This window comes from Zeus faber (genome assembly GCF_960531495.2).
Source record: "Zeus faber genome assembly, chromosome: 10".
NCBI lineage: Eukaryota > Metazoa > Chordata > Actinopteri > Zeiformes > Zeidae > Zeus > Zeus faber.
This window is the reverse complement of record NC_137199.1, coordinates 26,098,426-26,116,382: the sequence shown is the minus strand read 5'-3', so window position 1 is coordinate 26,116,382 and position 17,957 is coordinate 26,098,426. Positions and strand designations below refer to the sequence as shown.

The window sequence follows — 17,957 nt, the reverse complement described above, 5'->3', positions numbered from 1 at the left end:
TCCCAGGGGGAATACTCCCAGGGGGGTACGGTAAGTTGACGGTACGGTATACCTTTTGCCTTGAACATAATCCAGTTCCACCTCGGAAACCTCCTAATATCGTTTCCCCGCTGGTTTCCCAACAGAATGACTCTGAGGGATAAGTTCGTACGGCATTAAAAAAAAAAAAACTCCCATTAGGCTGATGAGCCCCTGCGACGGTGCTGACTCAGTAGATCCAAGGGCTGTGTCGGGAACGGATATCGCGGCAGGTGTTGAAAGACAGACGCGAGGCGCGTCGGCCAAACTGGACACACTGGCTTTGTTCATAGGCGGTGACTTCCATTTTCAGTTTGTACTTTCAACGCCTTCCCATGTAGTGCGGGGCCTGGCTTGTACCATCCCTGAGCTTTGAAACACTATCCAGGCCCCCCGGTCCACATGAGGTCAGCGGTCCACTGTGATAATGCTAAACCGATGTCGGCTGTCAATAGCGCTTTGGCTTTTTCAGTAAATTACACAGTGCGACGGGGAGCCGGGACGGTTCAAGACAGCCTGACCCCGCTGTTGTTGGGAGAAACAATAGAACAATGACTGCAATCAGCTTTTCCAACAGACATCTGTATCGCACCGCAGACCACAAAACACCTTTCCATTACCGCCGGGCCGCCGCCATTAGCTCACCACGCCAATGACTCCAAAGTGAAATGGAGAGGTTATTGTTGAAAAGGAGAGGTTATTGTAATGGCCCATTATATTCTACCTGACCCGCTGTTTGTCTTGGTGACCTTGGTCCAAACAGCGTATTTACTGTAATTATATAATTGTATTAGTATTATCCCTGTGAAGCAGACTCTGAGTTGATGTTGAACATAAAGTGAAGTTTTTGTTGTTTAGTGCATTGATTCTCAATCTTTTTCACACCAATTTCATGTCTGGGACCCCAATCTGTGAATAAATATTTTACTTTTAGATATGAGTTCGGCCCAACTTCCAAGCCTGCCTCTACCATAGAAAGAGAGATCTTAGTGAGACTTGGATCACCACAGTCATCATTGTACGTTCGCTTATGGTGCTCACGTCCTGTGGAGGGGGAAAAAAAACAACTCTCCCAAATGAACTATTAGCATTTTTCTGGGGACCCCCTGGAAGCTCTTTAAGGGCCACCGCGGGGGGTCGTCGGACCCAATGTTGAGACCCGGTGTTCTTCCTTGACTCTATCCTCCTCCACGGCTTCTGCAAGCATTCGCGGGAGCAGTACGAAAAGCTGTCCACCATGCACAAGAACATGCAGAAGCTCTACGAGAACACGGGCAGCTACTTCGCCTTCGACCCCCACTCCCTCAGCGTGGAGGACTTCTTCGGAGAGCTGGCCAACTTCCGCACCCTCTTCATGGTGAGTAAAATGTATATATATATATATATATTTATAGAAAATATGACTATTGTAATAACTAGAGATGCAATGATTTATCGCCCATACATCAGTATCCGCCAATATTGGCCTTGTTTACTGCCATCGGCAAATAAGAGAACATTCACGATGGCAGTGGCCAGTGTTTCTCCAGTGTTTCTCCAGTGTTTCTCCACCGTTTCCCACACAAACTGTAGACTTCACTCGGGCGGGCCGCCGTAGATTAAAGGCCGCCAAAGTATATTTGGCGACCCATTTTAGCAGTTTTTATTTATTAATTTATTTTTTTAGCCCTCCGGCACCAAGCAGGAAATGATGCTGTGTTCAGAGGAACTCGGAAAAACATCTGCATCGGCCAAATTGTTATGTTAAACATCGGCATCGCTATCTGCCCGGAATTTCACAGTCGGTGCATCCCTAGAGTACCGCATTGCATAATAGCTTGTGGAAATGTAATACATCCGGTCGCTATAAAGTAATAACACCCGCATGTTGTTATAACTTGACCAAAAGTAAAACATGTGGCCTTTATTTTGTAATAACACCTTGGACTGGACAAAGTGTAATACAATTGACCTCACCGGCAACTTTGTCATAAACATTTGAACGCAATATGTGATTTGTATGTACTACGTTTTGGAGTAACCTAATTACATAATTGTGATATTAGTAATGTAATGTAATTACATAATAATTAAAACATGACTACGTACTATAATAATGTGTTTATTAGATATTGTAGGAGTTACAACTAGACACCAAAGTTATTGTGTAGTACTTGAAAAAATGATTCACTGGAAGACATAGAAACACACTTATTATGTAATAAGTTATTACATAGTAATGGGGTTTTTACATAACAGAAGGGTTTGCATGTATTACATTTTGGCGACTTGAAACAGTACAGATTGCGGTGTTATTACATTATGTGTTGTTTCAAGGCTTATGCACAGTGAAACAGACAAAAACAGGCTTCTTTGCCTGTGCAAACGTATCTCTTTCCGTCTCATACTCATTCATGTGAATATGACAATGTACCATGTATTTAAAAAAAAAACTTGTGTACACAGAGACTCTGAAGGCAGAGTTTTGTTTGGATAGTTTTAATATGGAAACAGGGTGTAGCACACTTTCCTCTCCAACTCCCCTCCTCCGCCTCCGTTGCCGTCCACACACAGAGTGGGAGAAAGCGGGTGCGCCGTGGAATCCACCACAGTGTACGCTCCTCGCAGCGGCTTAAACCTTCTGCAACTCGTCCCCCGCTTAAACCCAGGCAACAGTGCCTGCAAACTTTTTTCTCTCTCTCTCTCTCTTTTTTTTTTTTTTTTTTTCACCCTACGTATCAGAGCCGATAAAGAAATTTCCCTGACAGTGTCGGGCAGCTGAAGGGAATAAGACGAGGTTATAAGACGTGAGATTAAAGAATATATAAAGTGAGAGTGGAGAATGGGAATGTATAATGTAGCGCCGCGTGCCAAGTGCTGCGCTGATAGAAGTGACTTGGAGGGGAAGCTTCTTAACCTGTTAAACAGTTTGGTTAGTTTGTAGTGTGTGTGTGTGTGTGTGTGTGTGTGTGTGTGTGTGTGTGTGTGTGTGTGTGTGTGTGTGTGTGTGTGTGGGTGCGTGTGCGCATGTGGGTGTGTGTGTGGGTGGGTGGGTGTGCTGTCACCACGCAGCATCAAAGCCTAGCTGGGGTTTTAGGTGGGTACGGGGTGGGATAAGTCCACAGAGGACTCGGTTTAATACAGAAACTCCTCAAGTGGAATTTGGAATCCTCTGAGATTTTTTAACTTTGTTTTGAGTGGGAGACTGTTTTTACGTGTAGGACTTTTGTTCTGTCCGTCTGTCCGTCCGTCTGTCTCTCTGTCTCTCTGTCTGTCTGTCTATCCATCCATCCATCCATCTATCCGAATGTCTTCAAAATCCACCCCAATGACCGAGTCTGAGCCAAAAAGGAAAGTGTTTCCAGCAATCCCACGTTTCTCCCAGAAGTCTGATGAAACATGTATTCCGCTGTCTTTCCATCGCTGCTTCATCCTTCAATCCATGCCGTCTCTCTCTGTCTCTCTCTCCCTCTCCTCTGTCTCGCTCTCTCTCTCTCCCGGCGCCGCCCCTAGAAACGTGTCAGGCTGATGACACGGTGTCCAGAAGGCACGCTCCCAGTCTTCACAAAACATTAACGTGAATGGCAAGGTCCCCTTGTCTAAAGCCCCTATCCCCGCGCCCCTTCCCCCCGTCAGACCAACCTCGTCCCCCCACCCCCCCGCCCCGTCCCGTGCTCCGCCATTGGTTTTTGGTTGGTGCTGATCAAAGCCGGAGACGGAACGCGGCGACACGGCGCTCCCCGAAGGATTCCAGCGCTCAGCATAGCTCCAAAAGAGAAAGAGGCATCCACACAGGAAAATAAATTATTCTCTCAAGCAAATAGCTGCGTATGAATATTTTATGACAGATTTAAACTTTGCTTTCTGTCGGATAAAGGGTGTGGGCTAAAGGGGGTTGAGATTGGGTTGAAATAAGGGGGGGTGGGAATGGATATAAGTTAACATATTGATATACAAAAAAATGCCAATAACCATACTCTTGAGTTATTGCTTTTGCTTTTGCTTTTTTTTTTTTATTTGCTTCCTCACAGCTCTGCTGACAGAAGTGCTAATGCACCCTGCTGGCAGAGCACTGGGGAATCAATGCTTGTTTCTCCCTGCATCTTGTTATTTTTATTTATTTCTTTATTTTTTTTCACTTCCCCAATAAAACCACCAGTCTTGCTGCACTGCAGCATGACTAGAGCCTCCTCTCCTGGCCGGGCTGGTCAATAGGGGGCGCTATGGGGACAATGGCCACCTCGTATTAATCGACGACTCCATCTACAGCCATATTTGGATGACAAGAATCTGAATCAGAATCTGTTCATTCAGCCACTACAAGTACTGTACTGTACAAGTACGTTTTCATAGATGAGGCGTTTGTCGTGGTACGGATTATTGCGTTTCTGTACGCTGGACACTCCCAACCAACATCAGGCTTTTGAAGAAAACACTCCTCACACGAACTGAATGTAACCGAGGAGACAATCCATTGACATCATTACTCCCTCCCGCTCTCCCTTTCTTTCCTTCTTTCTTTCTATCTTTCTTTTTTTTCCCCTCCCTCCCACCCTCCCGCTCCTCCTTTTCATTCACCCCTCTTTTCCTTCAGCAAGTGTAAAACTATTTGATGCCCAAACATGGGAGGGCCCCCTTTTTGACGGAGTCAAACTGTTTGTTCATTTAATGCCTCTGCTATAATCTGAAATGAGAGAGTGAGTGAAATGCGACGGGACGGCCTATGTGCGTAATCCTGGTGTGTACCGCGGGGACGTGGATCTCCTCATTAATGACTTATCAAAGCGCGGCAGATGGGCTGCGATCAGCTAACTGCTCCTTGTTAATGAAGTGACTTTCTAATAAGACCAGTGGACCTCAACTGGGCCTGTGAAGTAGCGAGATAGGCCATCGAGCAGATCACAGCCTTGATTGGGGAGCGCGTGTGTGTGTGTGTGTGTGTGTGTGTGTGTGTGTGTGTGTGTGTGTGTGTGTGTGTGTGTGTGTGTGTGTGTGTGTGTGTGTGTGTGTGTGTGTGCGCGCATGCGTGTGAGAATGTCAACGTCTCCATTTAAAAGTTCAATCTCTTTATTTGCATTTGTATTTCCGTGGCAAAGACACGATGATGCGGCGTGCGACATCACGAGGGGTGTTGTCGAATCGTTGTTCACAGAACATGGCCGCTCCCGCCGCTGTAGCATCGGCGTGTTTACGTTCATGATTTGGTCCCTTAAATTAAATGAATCAAAATCTGAATCCGTTTATTCGGCCAATTACGTTTTCATATACAGGGAGTCTGTCTTGGCGAGGGTTGATGTGTTGCTGTGCAGACGATTTGCATGAAAAAGTCTGGAAAATATACATACAAATATGCCAGAATAGCCAAATATATAAAATATAGCTAAATAAAAAACTGAAACAAATATAGAAAAATGTGTAGAACGTTCAAAATGTGGTTCTATGCACAGGATTCATCAAATTAAAAGCCTATTAGCAGGGACAAAGGGGCAGTATGGTTGCTACTGTAGTATTGATTGTGGGTGTGTGGGTGTGTATATATATATATATATATGTGTAGATATTCATAAACAGGATGAACAAAAATGTATACAATTATACAGGCATGGATAACTATGGATGCCAAGTTATTCCAGTCATTATCATTAAGTTATCGCCGTGGAAGGCGCCGTGCAGCCTCTCCATCCATGATCCTAGAACTTGCTGAAGCCATTGCCCCTTCACATGCTTGCACCGGGGGTAGCAGATGGCTAGTAAACACAATGTGACGCCTTCCAGCTCCAGTCCCTGTTGCACTCCCAACATTCAAATGAGACTCTTTCTCTCTGCTTTTGGGGAGATCGCCGGGGCAACCGAGCGCTCTAAAACACTCATGGCCGCCCTCGTCGGGCTGCACAGAAGGGAGGGAGGGAGGGAGGGAGGGAGGGTGGGTGTTGTTTGGTGCAGGGTCAAGGAAGAACGGTGAACACGGTTGATGAATTATTGAAGGATGGGAAATAAGGAAAAAAGGCTTCCTGGCCGTGGAAGGTAGATGGGACCCTCGGGCCACGCGGTGTTCCGTTTTGAAAACCAAGTTTTATATCAAAATAAAAGCCCTCAGTACTAGTTTGGCTTCAGTGCTGCACAAGCTGTTAGAAGACACTTGTTTACAATCACGTACACTACTTATTGATCTGGTAGGACTATTTGTATCTTGAGAAACCATACATTTGCTCTTTCCTTCACCATAGGGGTCAAAATGCAGGGAAATACATGAGCTGTGCTTTTTCTTCCGTGACTGCAGTTAACTTTTCCTCAAGGGCCACTACGCTGCAGTGTCCACCAAGGACACGTACTCGGACCCTTCAACCTTGAGGCTACAACACCTGTGCCCCTGTTGCTGTGCGTTTCTTTACAGCTATTTTTTGGAGTTATATATATTTCGGTTTGTTCATCTCAATATTTTGTGCTTTACCACCACGTTACCACCTCCTGGTGGTCACGCGGAACTGTTTCCACTCCCAACCATCTTCCCATAAAGCCTTTGTGTGTCATTTGGTTCCCAATCTTCTCCAGAGAACAAGGTGTCGTCTATGTTCTACCCTTCGTCTTTTTCATTGTCGTGTGTTTTAATTTAACATTTTAGCGAGAAGTCAAAGGTGGTGACTTGAGAAACTACAATTTTTTGTTTTATTTAGGAGGGCGTTCACGGTCACCACCAGTCGCCACCGCCTTTTAGTCGAGACCACCTGCGGCTTAGCGCAGGAGACGCGCATGAGGGTGCATGGATATTTTTCCACACCACTGGCCTTTTGGATGAGGTCACAATCCGCTCCCCCTCTCTCCACTGCACATTATTTTGGAAGTCCCATTCGCCAGCGAATTGTTTTCCCTCCTACGACACCTCGCGCCGCCAAAACAAAATGAGCCCAGATGTAATCAGATCGCCGACGGCGAAATAAGTGGCGTCAAAAAGCGGCGGTAATGAAATAAGGAGAGCGGGGAGAGAAAACAGATCTTGTTGCCGTGGTAATTAGCATTAGCGGTGGCGTTTGTTTGATCAGGGTGAGATAATTAAGTTACGTAATCGTGTTTACAGTCAGAATCGCTAGTTTGTTTAAAGTAAATAAGTTTCGCCTGCAGGATTTTTTATTTATTTATTTATTTGTTTGTTTGTTTGTTTGTTTATTTATTTATTTTCGGAACATGCATAATTTATCTTTCCAGAGTTACGCTCTAAGATATTGTGCAGCGGTCGTGATGTTATTTTCTGGAATCAGTTGAATCGTACCAGGAATCGATGAGATCAGTGCATTTGAACGTGCGTGCGTGCGTGCGTGCGTGCGTGCGTGCCTGCGTGTGTGAAGAGCATTAGTTAACAGCTTTATTATGGGATTTAGGGCCGTAGACAATGCATCAGCTCCATCATTAAGCAGAGTGGAAACGCGGCACGGTCAATAGCTGGTGCTGCAGCAGTGTGACCTTGATGTGGAAATAAAAGAGGGGTTGATATCTATCCAACCCCTGGTACAAAGATTCATAACAAGACAATACAATTATAATAAAATGGAAAATACTGACAAGGAAAATAATAAAATACAATATTAAAATACTAATGTAGTAAAAATCACAAAAAATAATAATAACAAATTTCTTACACTCAGTCACGCATTGCAGACACATTCTCTCTTTCCCTTGCTCGCTCTCTCTCGCTCTCTCTCTCCCCCGCCATATTTTTTCCTCCCTGCCATGTATTTTTCACTCCTCTATATTTATTGCTGTCTCCCTCCATCACCCTCTCTTGATCTCTGCGTCTCTCTTCATCTTTGTCCCTCACGTTTCTCTCGCTCCCTCCGTTTTTTTCCACCGGGTGACAAGGACGGAGGCGGCGGTGACAACGAGGGGCAGGCGTCCTTGGACGTCCAACGCTCGTCGAGCCCCTACCCCACGATTCCTGTAATCCCCCTGTCTTAACGACATGACACACGCACCCACGCACACGCATGCACGCGCACACGCACGTACACGCGTCAGGACCACGGGGGCATTTAGACAGGAGAGCATACTGTCGCCACTTATTATATCAGAGCATGGCTAAACACACACACACACACACACACACACACGTTCACATTCACAGCCAGGCTGGAAACACTTGCAACATAAAATAATCACGGTCAGAATTTGGCAAACGACATCTTCAGATACAAAGACGTTGTCGTTGTTTTACAGCCCAAAAGACAATAAAAATGACAAACAAATAAACTAACATACATCCATACAAATATCCCAAAATATACAGAATATTAAAATAATATACAAATGATGGTTAAGTGACAGCGCGGTTGCTGTGGGTATAAATATAGACATAAATATATCTGGAATATTTATGGTATTTATGGAAGTATTTATGGAAGATAAATACTTACGTATACAATAATTCAAGCATATCTATGGACCAGCGGATCAATGTAATTACTGTTGTTAGTGTCTCCCGTCTGAGTTATTATAATATAAAAATACTCTTGCAGAAACACTTGCAACATAAAGCAAGCAGTGACATTCACATGGAAAACACAGGCACCACGTGGATGCATACACACACACACACACACACACACACACGTGCACGGATCTGCACCGAGAAAAAAGAAAGAAAGGAGTGAGACGCCGCCTGTCAAGGGCTGCACCACAGGCCTGAGGTGAGGGAACCTTTAGACAGCACTAAAGGTCATGCTGCTGCTCCTCCACCTCCTCCTCTTCTCCTCCATATTGCTGTTTCTCTTGTCGCCTTCTCCCCTTCTTTCTCACCTCCTCTTCCTCATCTCTCTCCTTCTCCTCCTCTTCTTCCTCTCATCCAACTCCTGTCCCTCCAGCCTCCTCCTCCCTTTCACTCCTGCTCCTCCACCGCTCTCCTCCGACTCCTCGTCATCCTCCTCCTCCTGTTCCTCCTGCTCTCTTCTCCTTCTCCACTCTCCTCTTCCTCCTTCTCATCTCTGCTCGTCCTCGTCCTCCTTCTGCTCCTCTCTCCCCCACCTCCTACTCTACCCCCTCCCCTTCCTCCCCTTCCTCCCCATTCTCTTCTCTCCTATCGCCTCAACCTCCCCTCTTCTCCACCTCCTCCTCTCCCTTCCTCTGCCTCCTCCTCCTCATTCTCCTCTGTCATCATCCTCATCTCGTCTCCACCTCCTCCTCCTCCTCCCCATTCCCCTCTCTCCTCATCCTCCTCTCTTCTCCACCTCCTCTTCTCTCTTCCTCCTGTTCCTCTCTCCTCATCCTCCTCTCTTCTCCACCTCCTCTTCTCTATTCCTCCTGTTCCTCTCTCCTCCTTCTCCTCCTCCTCCTCCTCCCTCTCTCCTGAACGTGCATTTTCTCCGGTTTTCCACCAGGAACTTCCCTGACATTTCAGTCGGCAGGGGAGAGCGAGGGGTGATGTCTTTCTCTCTCCCTCCATCTCTATCCCTCTCTCTTCATCCTTAGAGACGCCCGCTCCCTCCTAGTTTGGCCGCTGCTCTACATTTTTTGTCAAAGGAGGAGTCCAATTACTACTTCCCACCATCACATAGCCACCAGAAAACAGATTGGATGAATGTCCCGAGTTATTTCGTTAATCTGGTTTGTGTTTTTGATTTTAACCCTTTAACACACCCTGCTCATACGGTACCCGTGCATTCATTCATTCACACGCTCTACAACTTCAATAATTCAACGTTTATCCACCTTGTCGCATTCTACCTCCTTACAAAGTCAGCCGACCATCACCTCAAGAACATAGCAAGGGTTAAAGGACTTATGTCTATGCAGAATTTGGAAAAACTTGTCCATGCATTCATGTTTAGTAGACTAGACGACTGTAACGGTGTCTGTACAGGTCTCCCTAAAAGATCCATCAGACAGCTGCAGTCGATTCAGAACGCTGCTGCTCGAGTCCTCACTAAGACCAAGAAAGTAGATCATATCACTGCAGTTCTCAGATCTTTACACTGGCTTCCTGTCCGTCAAAGAATTTATTTTTAAAATACTACTGTTGGTTGATAAAGCACACAATGGTTGAGGGCCAAAATACATTTGTGATCTTCTGCTTCGTTATGAACCATCCAGACCTCTCAGGGCGTCTGGGACAGATCTGCTCTCTCCCCAGAGTCAAAGCTAAACATGATGAAGCAGCGTTGGGTTTTTATGCACCACATATCTGGAGCAAACTGCAGCTCTCACCTCTTTTAAATGAAGGCTGAAGACTTTTCCCGTTCGCCGCTGCCTTTCACTAAACCTAATATTCGCAGTTCACCATCACAATGTGTTTCTTTTAAACGTTGTCTTGATGCTTCTGGGAAAAGTCAAAGTAGTTGTTAACAAAGAAAAGATCTCCAGACCGGTTCTCCAGGGCTAGGATATCACCTTGACAAGGTAAAAGGCTCTTCGAGGAATAGGCAAAATAATTGTTAACAAAAAGTAAAACAAGGTTTCTCTTCATACTGCACTATAACTTTTATGCATTCTATGTACAGGACTCTACTCTGTCGTTTAATAATGTGTTTCTTTGCACTTTGTCTGAATGCTTTTTATGTTTTATGTAAAGCACTTTGAATAGCTTTGTAGTTGAAATGTGCTATACAAATAAATTTGCTTTGCCTTGCTTACATATGCTGCTCAGCCGCTGCACACAGTGTAAATATCTCTATTTTTATTTTTTTTCTAAATAGTATTATGGAAATTGACTTTAAACATTATTTTACATTGTTTTTTAACGTTCGTTCTGTACGTACCACTGAAAACCGGAGACAACTTCCTCGTATGTGTAAGCGTACTTGGCCGATACCTGATTCTGATCCTATCGCCCATTTCCAATGCACAGTAGAGTTCCATATCTCATACAGTAAACATCACATTCTACACAAGAAAAAAAATTGTGACTAGTGATGAGTAATTAATGTGAGTTTCATCTTTCAATGGGTTAATCAGAGGGTTCAAAGCTTTAAATCGTATCGCTGAATGTTCTGGAAAAGAGACTGGGAAAAAAAAAAAAAAAAAAAACATGCATTTGAGCGAGTACTTAGTAAAAGGCGGGGTGATACAGTATATTGTTTATTCCACCAGCTCAGCTCCAACAATCAAACTCTGCCTGTGAATAAAAAATGTGCTGATGGTTGGCTCCTCCACCCGAAACGCAGCCCGGGCCTCTGAAGACGCCGCCGAAAAAGAGTTGCACCAGCAGCAGCTAGAATTCTGATTCTCTGTGTATTTTGTGTGTGTGTGTGTGTGTGTGTGTGTGTGTGTGTGTGTGTGTGTGTGTGTGTGTGTGTGCGTGTGCCGTGTGCGCGCGCGTCTGTGCACGTCCCCCCTCTTCAGGAAGCAGTGAAGGAAAACCACAAGAAGAGGGAGATGGAGGAGAAGATCAAGAGAGCCAAGCTGGCGAAGGAGAAAGCCGAGCGCGAGAAGCAGGAGCGACAGCAGAAGAAGAAGCAGCTGATTGACATGAACAAAGGTACGCCACTTCTCCTCCCTCAACCCCACCCCACACACACACACTCCCACCATCCCCGCGGTGGCAGGGGGTGAGGGAGAAGAGGAAGGAAGGTGGAAAGAAGGGAAGGAGGAGGGGGATTCATGGAATTGTACTTTACAGTTATTTGAACTCTGCACAAAAAGGAAGTCTGTGAGCGAGGGGGGGGGGCAGAGGGGGGTGGGAGAGTTAGAAAGAGGGAGGGGGGAGGGAGGGAGGGAGACGGAGTGAAAATTAATCTTTTTTCGGCTGCGAAGGATTCCTGCACTTACTCCCATGGCCGATGCAGCGCTCTCTGGAAAACAACAGGAAGATTATGCTGCTTTCAGCCTTCCAGTCTGTCGTTCTCGTTCTCTTGTTTTGTTTCTTTCTTTTTTGCCGCCCTACCTCCCTCCCTCCCCGTGAAACAAAAGCATCCTCCCGGCGACCATAATCGCATAGATTAGCCGCGGTTCGGTGGGACTTTCGAATAGTGGTAAGCGATGGGCGCCAGAGAGGGGGAAGGTATATCACAAGCGCCGCACCGAGGGGCTCTGTCCTCCACCCGCTCCTCGGATGCGGATCGCCGCGTCTCGGCCGCGCGGGCGACCTGGCGGGCGGCCTGGCGGGGCGTAGAGGGGAGGAGGTGCGTTCGTCACTGGAGGGGGGGGGGGATCGGTGCAGCGACGGCCCATCTGCTCGCCGGCCCGACGGCAAAAGGGTGCGACGGTGCTCAGGAGGGGAAGGACAGGGGGCCCGAGGCGCCGCCTTGTGGGACGCCTGCTCCGGTCGTGGGGGGCTGCTCCGCTCCCTCTGACGCAGGTTCTGTCTCGCCGTCGCTCCAAGGCTTCCCTTCACCTTTTTTTGGGTCGCGGGGCCAGGGAAATCGACACGCCGTCCAACTCCTCACCGGAGTCATCTTTGTTTTTTGTTTTTTTCTACGGCGACGGTGGTTGAGCGGGGTGGGGTTTTTTGTTTTTTTTGTTTGTTTGTTTTTTTTTCTTCCGTTTACTGTTTTTAATAGTTTCCATCAAGCCAGAATCGATCAGCGCGAACCGCAGTCATTCCGGACGTGACGAATCACTGCTGGAGCTGGACTCGTGGGTACGTCCACTTCCCGCCGGTGACGTTGAGGGGTTTGGAGGGCGCGTCGCGGGGGGGGCTTGCGGAGCGGCCGGTGTGCTGCGGTGCGGCCTGGTCTCTTTTTGGTCTTTTTTTTTTCCTCCACAAACAAGACGGGATTTCCACAGCTCGCTAGCTTCCAAATGTCAGCGCCAGGCACGGAGCCCTCCGCGGCGCCGCATTACCCTGGGAAATGTGACAAGACACAAATTCTTCAAGATAATCGATGCGTGCACGTTTTTTTTTTGTTTTTTTTTCCCCCTCTTTTTCTTTTACCTCTTTGTTGCAACAGCGATCCCCTTTAAAAGCCTTGCTTTTGACTTTTTAATAATCCAGCTGGGATGAGGCCCGAGGCGGCTGCGTCTCCTCCCGACTCCTTTCTCCCTGGCTAACCAGACGGAGAGGGCTAGAAAAGTAGCTATCATATTAAATATTTCTGCCAGAGCAGATTTTGGTCTGGCTTTTCTGAATGCCATAATAAGCCCGGCCTGAATAAAAGATGAGGGTCACATAGGCCCAGACAGCGGCAGGGATTCCACCACGCCACTGGACCGTCTCACGGTGACCTTGAGAGTGATTCCCCCCCCCCCACCTAAAATATACATTTTTAACTTGATCGACCCGGTTGTTTTATCATTTTTTCGTTTCTTTTCTTTTTCCTTTGCCGCCGTCTGAGCCCTTTGGTTGCCCGGGCTGATATCTTTTCTTTTTTTTTTTTTTCTTCTATCGTATTTTATTTTATTTTTTTCTACCTTCTTTTTTCTTTTTCTTTTTTTTTTTGTTGTTGTGTGTGTGTTCTGAGCCCTTTCTCTTCTTCCCTTTGCTTTCTGGTCATCTCTTCTTTTTTCTTTTATTTCCCCCCTCTGTGCCCGCCCTCGCTCCTCTTCCGCCCCGATTGACAGTCTTGTGCGAGAACCCCGGCTTCCCTCGCTCAGCCCCAACAGGGAGCATTGACAGCACTGTTGAAAAATTCCATATGTACTTGAGCTGTTTGAGGAGTTAGTTATTTGAGGAGACCTCTCGCATCAATATTTCAGCGTCGGCATCAACTGTGTTTTTCGCCGAATATCGGTGAGAGTGAGGCGTGTGCGCGCCGTCGCTCCGCCGTGTTTCTGCCCTGACAATATATGAAGGGTATTTAACCGTTTGCGTGTATTTATTTTTTTTTTTGTTGTTTTTTTTGCGCGGGCGAGCCAGCTGGAAACGCTGACAGATCCTCGTGGTTGGATGCCGCCGTGTTGTCGTGGCTTCCTCCATTATTCTAATTCTAATCCAGGACTCAAACTTAAACGGCAAAGCATATTTATTGATTATAATGTTGACCTCAATTCAGTGGGGGGTGGGGGGGGCTTCCTGTCCTCAGCAGCGGCAGACGGAGTAAACATATGGGAATTATATTGTTGGAATTACGTACGTGGAAATGTCCTCCCCCCCCCCCGTCGGTTGGAGAGGCTTCTGACGGATCGTTCCATTGTGATTAATGCAACTTGAAGAGGCTATTTTTGTAGAGGGATAGATTTTAAGTCATTTCACAAATTGAGACCTAATCCTCGTCGCATGCAAATGATTAACAATGAAATGCATATTTAATAAGGGTTTAATTCATTTAGCTTTAACCAGGATGACGTTATGCTGTGTGCGTGTGTGCGTGTGTGCGCGCGCGTGTGTGTCTGTGTGCGTGTGTGTGTGTGTGTGTGTAAATCTGTTTTTTCCTTGGGAAAAGTATTAGAAATACTATTGTGGGGAATTGCTTATGAAACAATTAACCGCTTCCCCCATTTGTTTTAATTTCCTCTAAGTGGATTTTCTTTTTTTTCTTTTTTTTTTCTCGTGGATCGGCCAGATGTTCAACATTCGCCAAATTGCTTTTAAACTTTGCCGGAAAATGACGTTGTCGAACTCTGCGGGAAAAAAAACTCTCCTCAAAAAAAGAAAAAAACAAATCTCTCTGTCTCTGATGTGGGCAGATAGTTCATCACAGTGGGGGATATTTATTATTGTGACACATGAAATAATGCGGTGGCCACCGAGCCCGGTGTGTTAAGAGTCACCCAGCGTGGCAGTGGAAAGGTTCGACTTTTCCCCAAGCCCCGCCCCTGCCCCCCCGGCTCGCCAGGCGTCGCCGGGGCCGCAGCCCCCGTCCGGGGCGAGTGTCGGGACCCCGCGAGTCAAATCGCCCGGACCCCCAGTCCGATCCACTCAGCGTTGGAAAGAGCCAGAGAGCACATTGGCCCCTTTGAGGCCCATGCGAGCTGACATCAGACACACAGGAAGTAAATAAACAAGGAAAAAAAAACATGTTTTTAGAGCAGGTAGAACCAAAATGTGCCGTGAAACTTTTCTTAAACTGATTCAGCGCCAACTTTTTTGTGGTAATGTCTGAATAGTATAATGTAGTCATTGTACTAATAGTTGTGGTACTGGAAAAGTTAAAATGATAAGGGGCTCAACCAGGTACTGCACCATGTAGGCAAAACCTCTTGTAGCAACCTGGTTTGAATCCGGGTCTCTACCTCAATATGTCCAAAAATATTTTATTAAACACATTAATAATGTTCTTCTTTGTGGTACTTCTGAAATAAATTGATAAAGGGTGTCCTGGTGGCTCAACCCGGTACTGCACATACTACAGTCGGTATGCGAGATGCAGACTCTCTTCACTGTACTCTAGAATAAGTAATGGGCAAAAATATACCTTGAAATTTGAAGTTATATTCATCAATTATTAAATAATACTATCAATTTATCAAATTAAATACAAAGGACAAAATGGTTTTAGAGCCATTTTAGTATTTTTTTTTAATACTACTTTCTGTTGTCGTCCTCTAATAAGGGCCCAATAAAGACCCAAAAGTTCCAATATTGGTAAAGTACTATCTATCTTATCTTATTTTATCTTATCTCACCTATGGGATCCATGTAAAACCAAGACATGTCTTTCTTTTGCCATTTATTTCATATTAGTTTTTTTGTTTTTTTTTAACAGATGGATAAGATCTGAGAAGCCAGAATGTTTGGCAAAAATCAATAGGTTAGTGATCATACGCAGAAAGAGGCTAGACAGATGCGTTTTTTTTATTTTGTCGTTAATTCACCTTTGCCTGCGAGGGATCATTTATAAGGTTGTGAATCAGAACCCAATCAGTCATAACAGCTCGGAGACACTTGGATAGAATACGACATAATCACCGCCTTGCAACCGCAGACGTTTTGTAGATTTAAAAAAAAGTATGAGATCCGATGATATAAAAGTACGATTTACAACTTGGAAAGTTGATGCGTTTCCTGCATGAAGTTGGCAGGTTGCCAGATCTTCCTTAACTCGGGTGTTGTTGTTTTTTTTGTTGTTTTTTTTTATGGGGGTTTCTTATTAATCTTATTTTTGTTTTATTTAGTTTTTATTTTCGCAATGGCAGAGGTCTCCGTGTCTCCATTACTTGTCTGCAAAAAGCAGCCGGCGTACGACAAGAGTTTGCCTCGAGCTTCTAGTCATACACGCTCTTTGTTCACCTTCGGTAAGTTTACTGCGATGAAGCGAAAGGGGAGAAAAAAAACACAAACATGCTTTTTATGAATACATAAATACTAAAATATCTACAAAAGGTCTAACTTTTAAATAAATAAATATCAACAATAAATGATCTAAAAAGAAAAAAAGAAAAGAAAAAATTTAACTAATCGATAAAATTTACCTAAGAGATAATCAAGAAAAGGACATTTGGCAATGTCCATGAAGCTAAACATTGCCAAATGTTCTCTGGGTTTTTTGGGGTGTTTTTTTTTTTTGGTTGTGTTTTTTTTTTGAATAGGAGAAGAGCACGTTCAGCCGGGCTTCTCGCAGGTTAGGTTCCCTTTATTCATATTCATATGCATACGCGCCGGTCGAGCTAATGGAGAGTGGCAGCTGTTCTTAAATGCAGATTGGGCACATTCCGCTGCGCCCCTATTAGCATGTCACACTAAAAGGGACTGAGATGTTTTTCCCCACCCACCCGTTTGATTGGCTGGTGGCGGGCGAGAGAACGAAGGCTGTCAAGGATGGAGGCAGATTAATTCATACCACTTATTCCTATACCAATAATTTATCTCGTGCATAGAATCACACATTGCATATTCTGGATGTATATTTTTGGCTATTCCTGTATATTTTGCCCTTTTTATTGTGCTATATTTACATTTATATGTTTTAAATCAATGGAGTCATATTATTTATATATTTTTTCGGACAGTTTTTTTTTTGATTAATGCAAATTTCGGAGAAAGGAACCAATCCTCATCATGACGCCTTCCTTCTATATGAAAATGCACTTGCCAGAATAACAATCCTAATTCTCAGACTGAAGTTGGTCGGTGACGGCGTCTCTGGGTTTCGAACCGGCTCCTGCTACATGTCCATAACTGTCAACATTGGGATTTAAAAATAAGGGAACTGAAAAAATCAAAAGCCGTAACCGAATTTCTGGACACAGTGGTTTCATTCCTTTTATTTGGAGGAACAAGCCACGGGAGACTGCGGGCGCAATTTGCGCCCTGATGGCCCCCGCCCTCTGCGCGCCCCCCTCGGGATGGCCCATCCCCTCAGGATGGCGCCCCCTTGGGATGGCCCGAGGCAGCCGCCTATGTCGCCTGTAGGAAGCACCAGCCCTGGATCCGCCCATCCCTAGTGGAGACCGGTACTTTTTATTTTTTATTTTATTTTTATTTTATATTATTTTTCCGAAAAGTGAATAACGCGGATCATTTCCGGGTAAAAGCAGGACGGCGGGAGGAGAAGGGTTCAATGCGGGAGAATCCTGGGGGAAAAACGGAGGGTTGACAGCCATGTATACGTCAAAAAGAAAAAGGCAGGGTCTTTAACTTTCGGGGGAACAATATCGCCGAGAGGAGGAGAGAAGGCCGGGAGTGATGTACTGCAGAGAGACGGGGGAGCGGGGGGGGGGGGATAAAAAGGAAAATGGCTCCGACAGAGGATTGTGACTATTCCATTCCATAGCATTAGCTGGTGAAATACGGGAGCTAACGCTGACCTTCATGTTTGATAAAGACTGTGACAGGCAAGGACACACCCTGATGGAATGTTAAAAACGTGCGCGGGTGCCTGCCTGCGTGTGCATGGGTGCCTGCCTGCGTGCATGTGCGTGCGCGTGTGTGGGTGTGCGCGCGGTGGAGTTTGTGCCCCCAGAATCTGCATTCAGCCACTTCCCCGTCACTTCTGGTGGAACTGGTCACACGGGGCCGTCGAGGAAACTATGGCGTTTCTATTTTTCTACGTTTATTTAACGTATCCGACTGGAGGGAAAAGTGACTCGACCGCCCCCCCCCCCCCGCGCGCCGCGTCAGATTCGGCGCCGTGACTTCTCCATCGTTACCTTGAGAGGCA

At 45.8% G+C, this 17,957-nt stretch overlaps 1 protein-coding gene across 1 annotated transcript in view; it reads left to right on the top strand.

The window, feature by feature from the left end:
* The window catches only part of diaph2 (diaphanous-related formin 2), a 436,878-nt gene that overhangs the window by 364,151 nt on the left and 54,770 nt on the right, over positions 1–17,957 (top strand). Inside the window, exons 26-27 of the mRNA XM_080007732.1 lie at positions 1,211–1,375; positions 11,323–11,458. Of these exons, the coding sequence (XP_079863858.1) occupies positions 1,211–1,375; positions 11,323–11,458 (301 nt within the window). The remainder of the gene's footprint in view (positions 1–1,210; positions 1,376–11,322; positions 11,459–17,957) is intronic.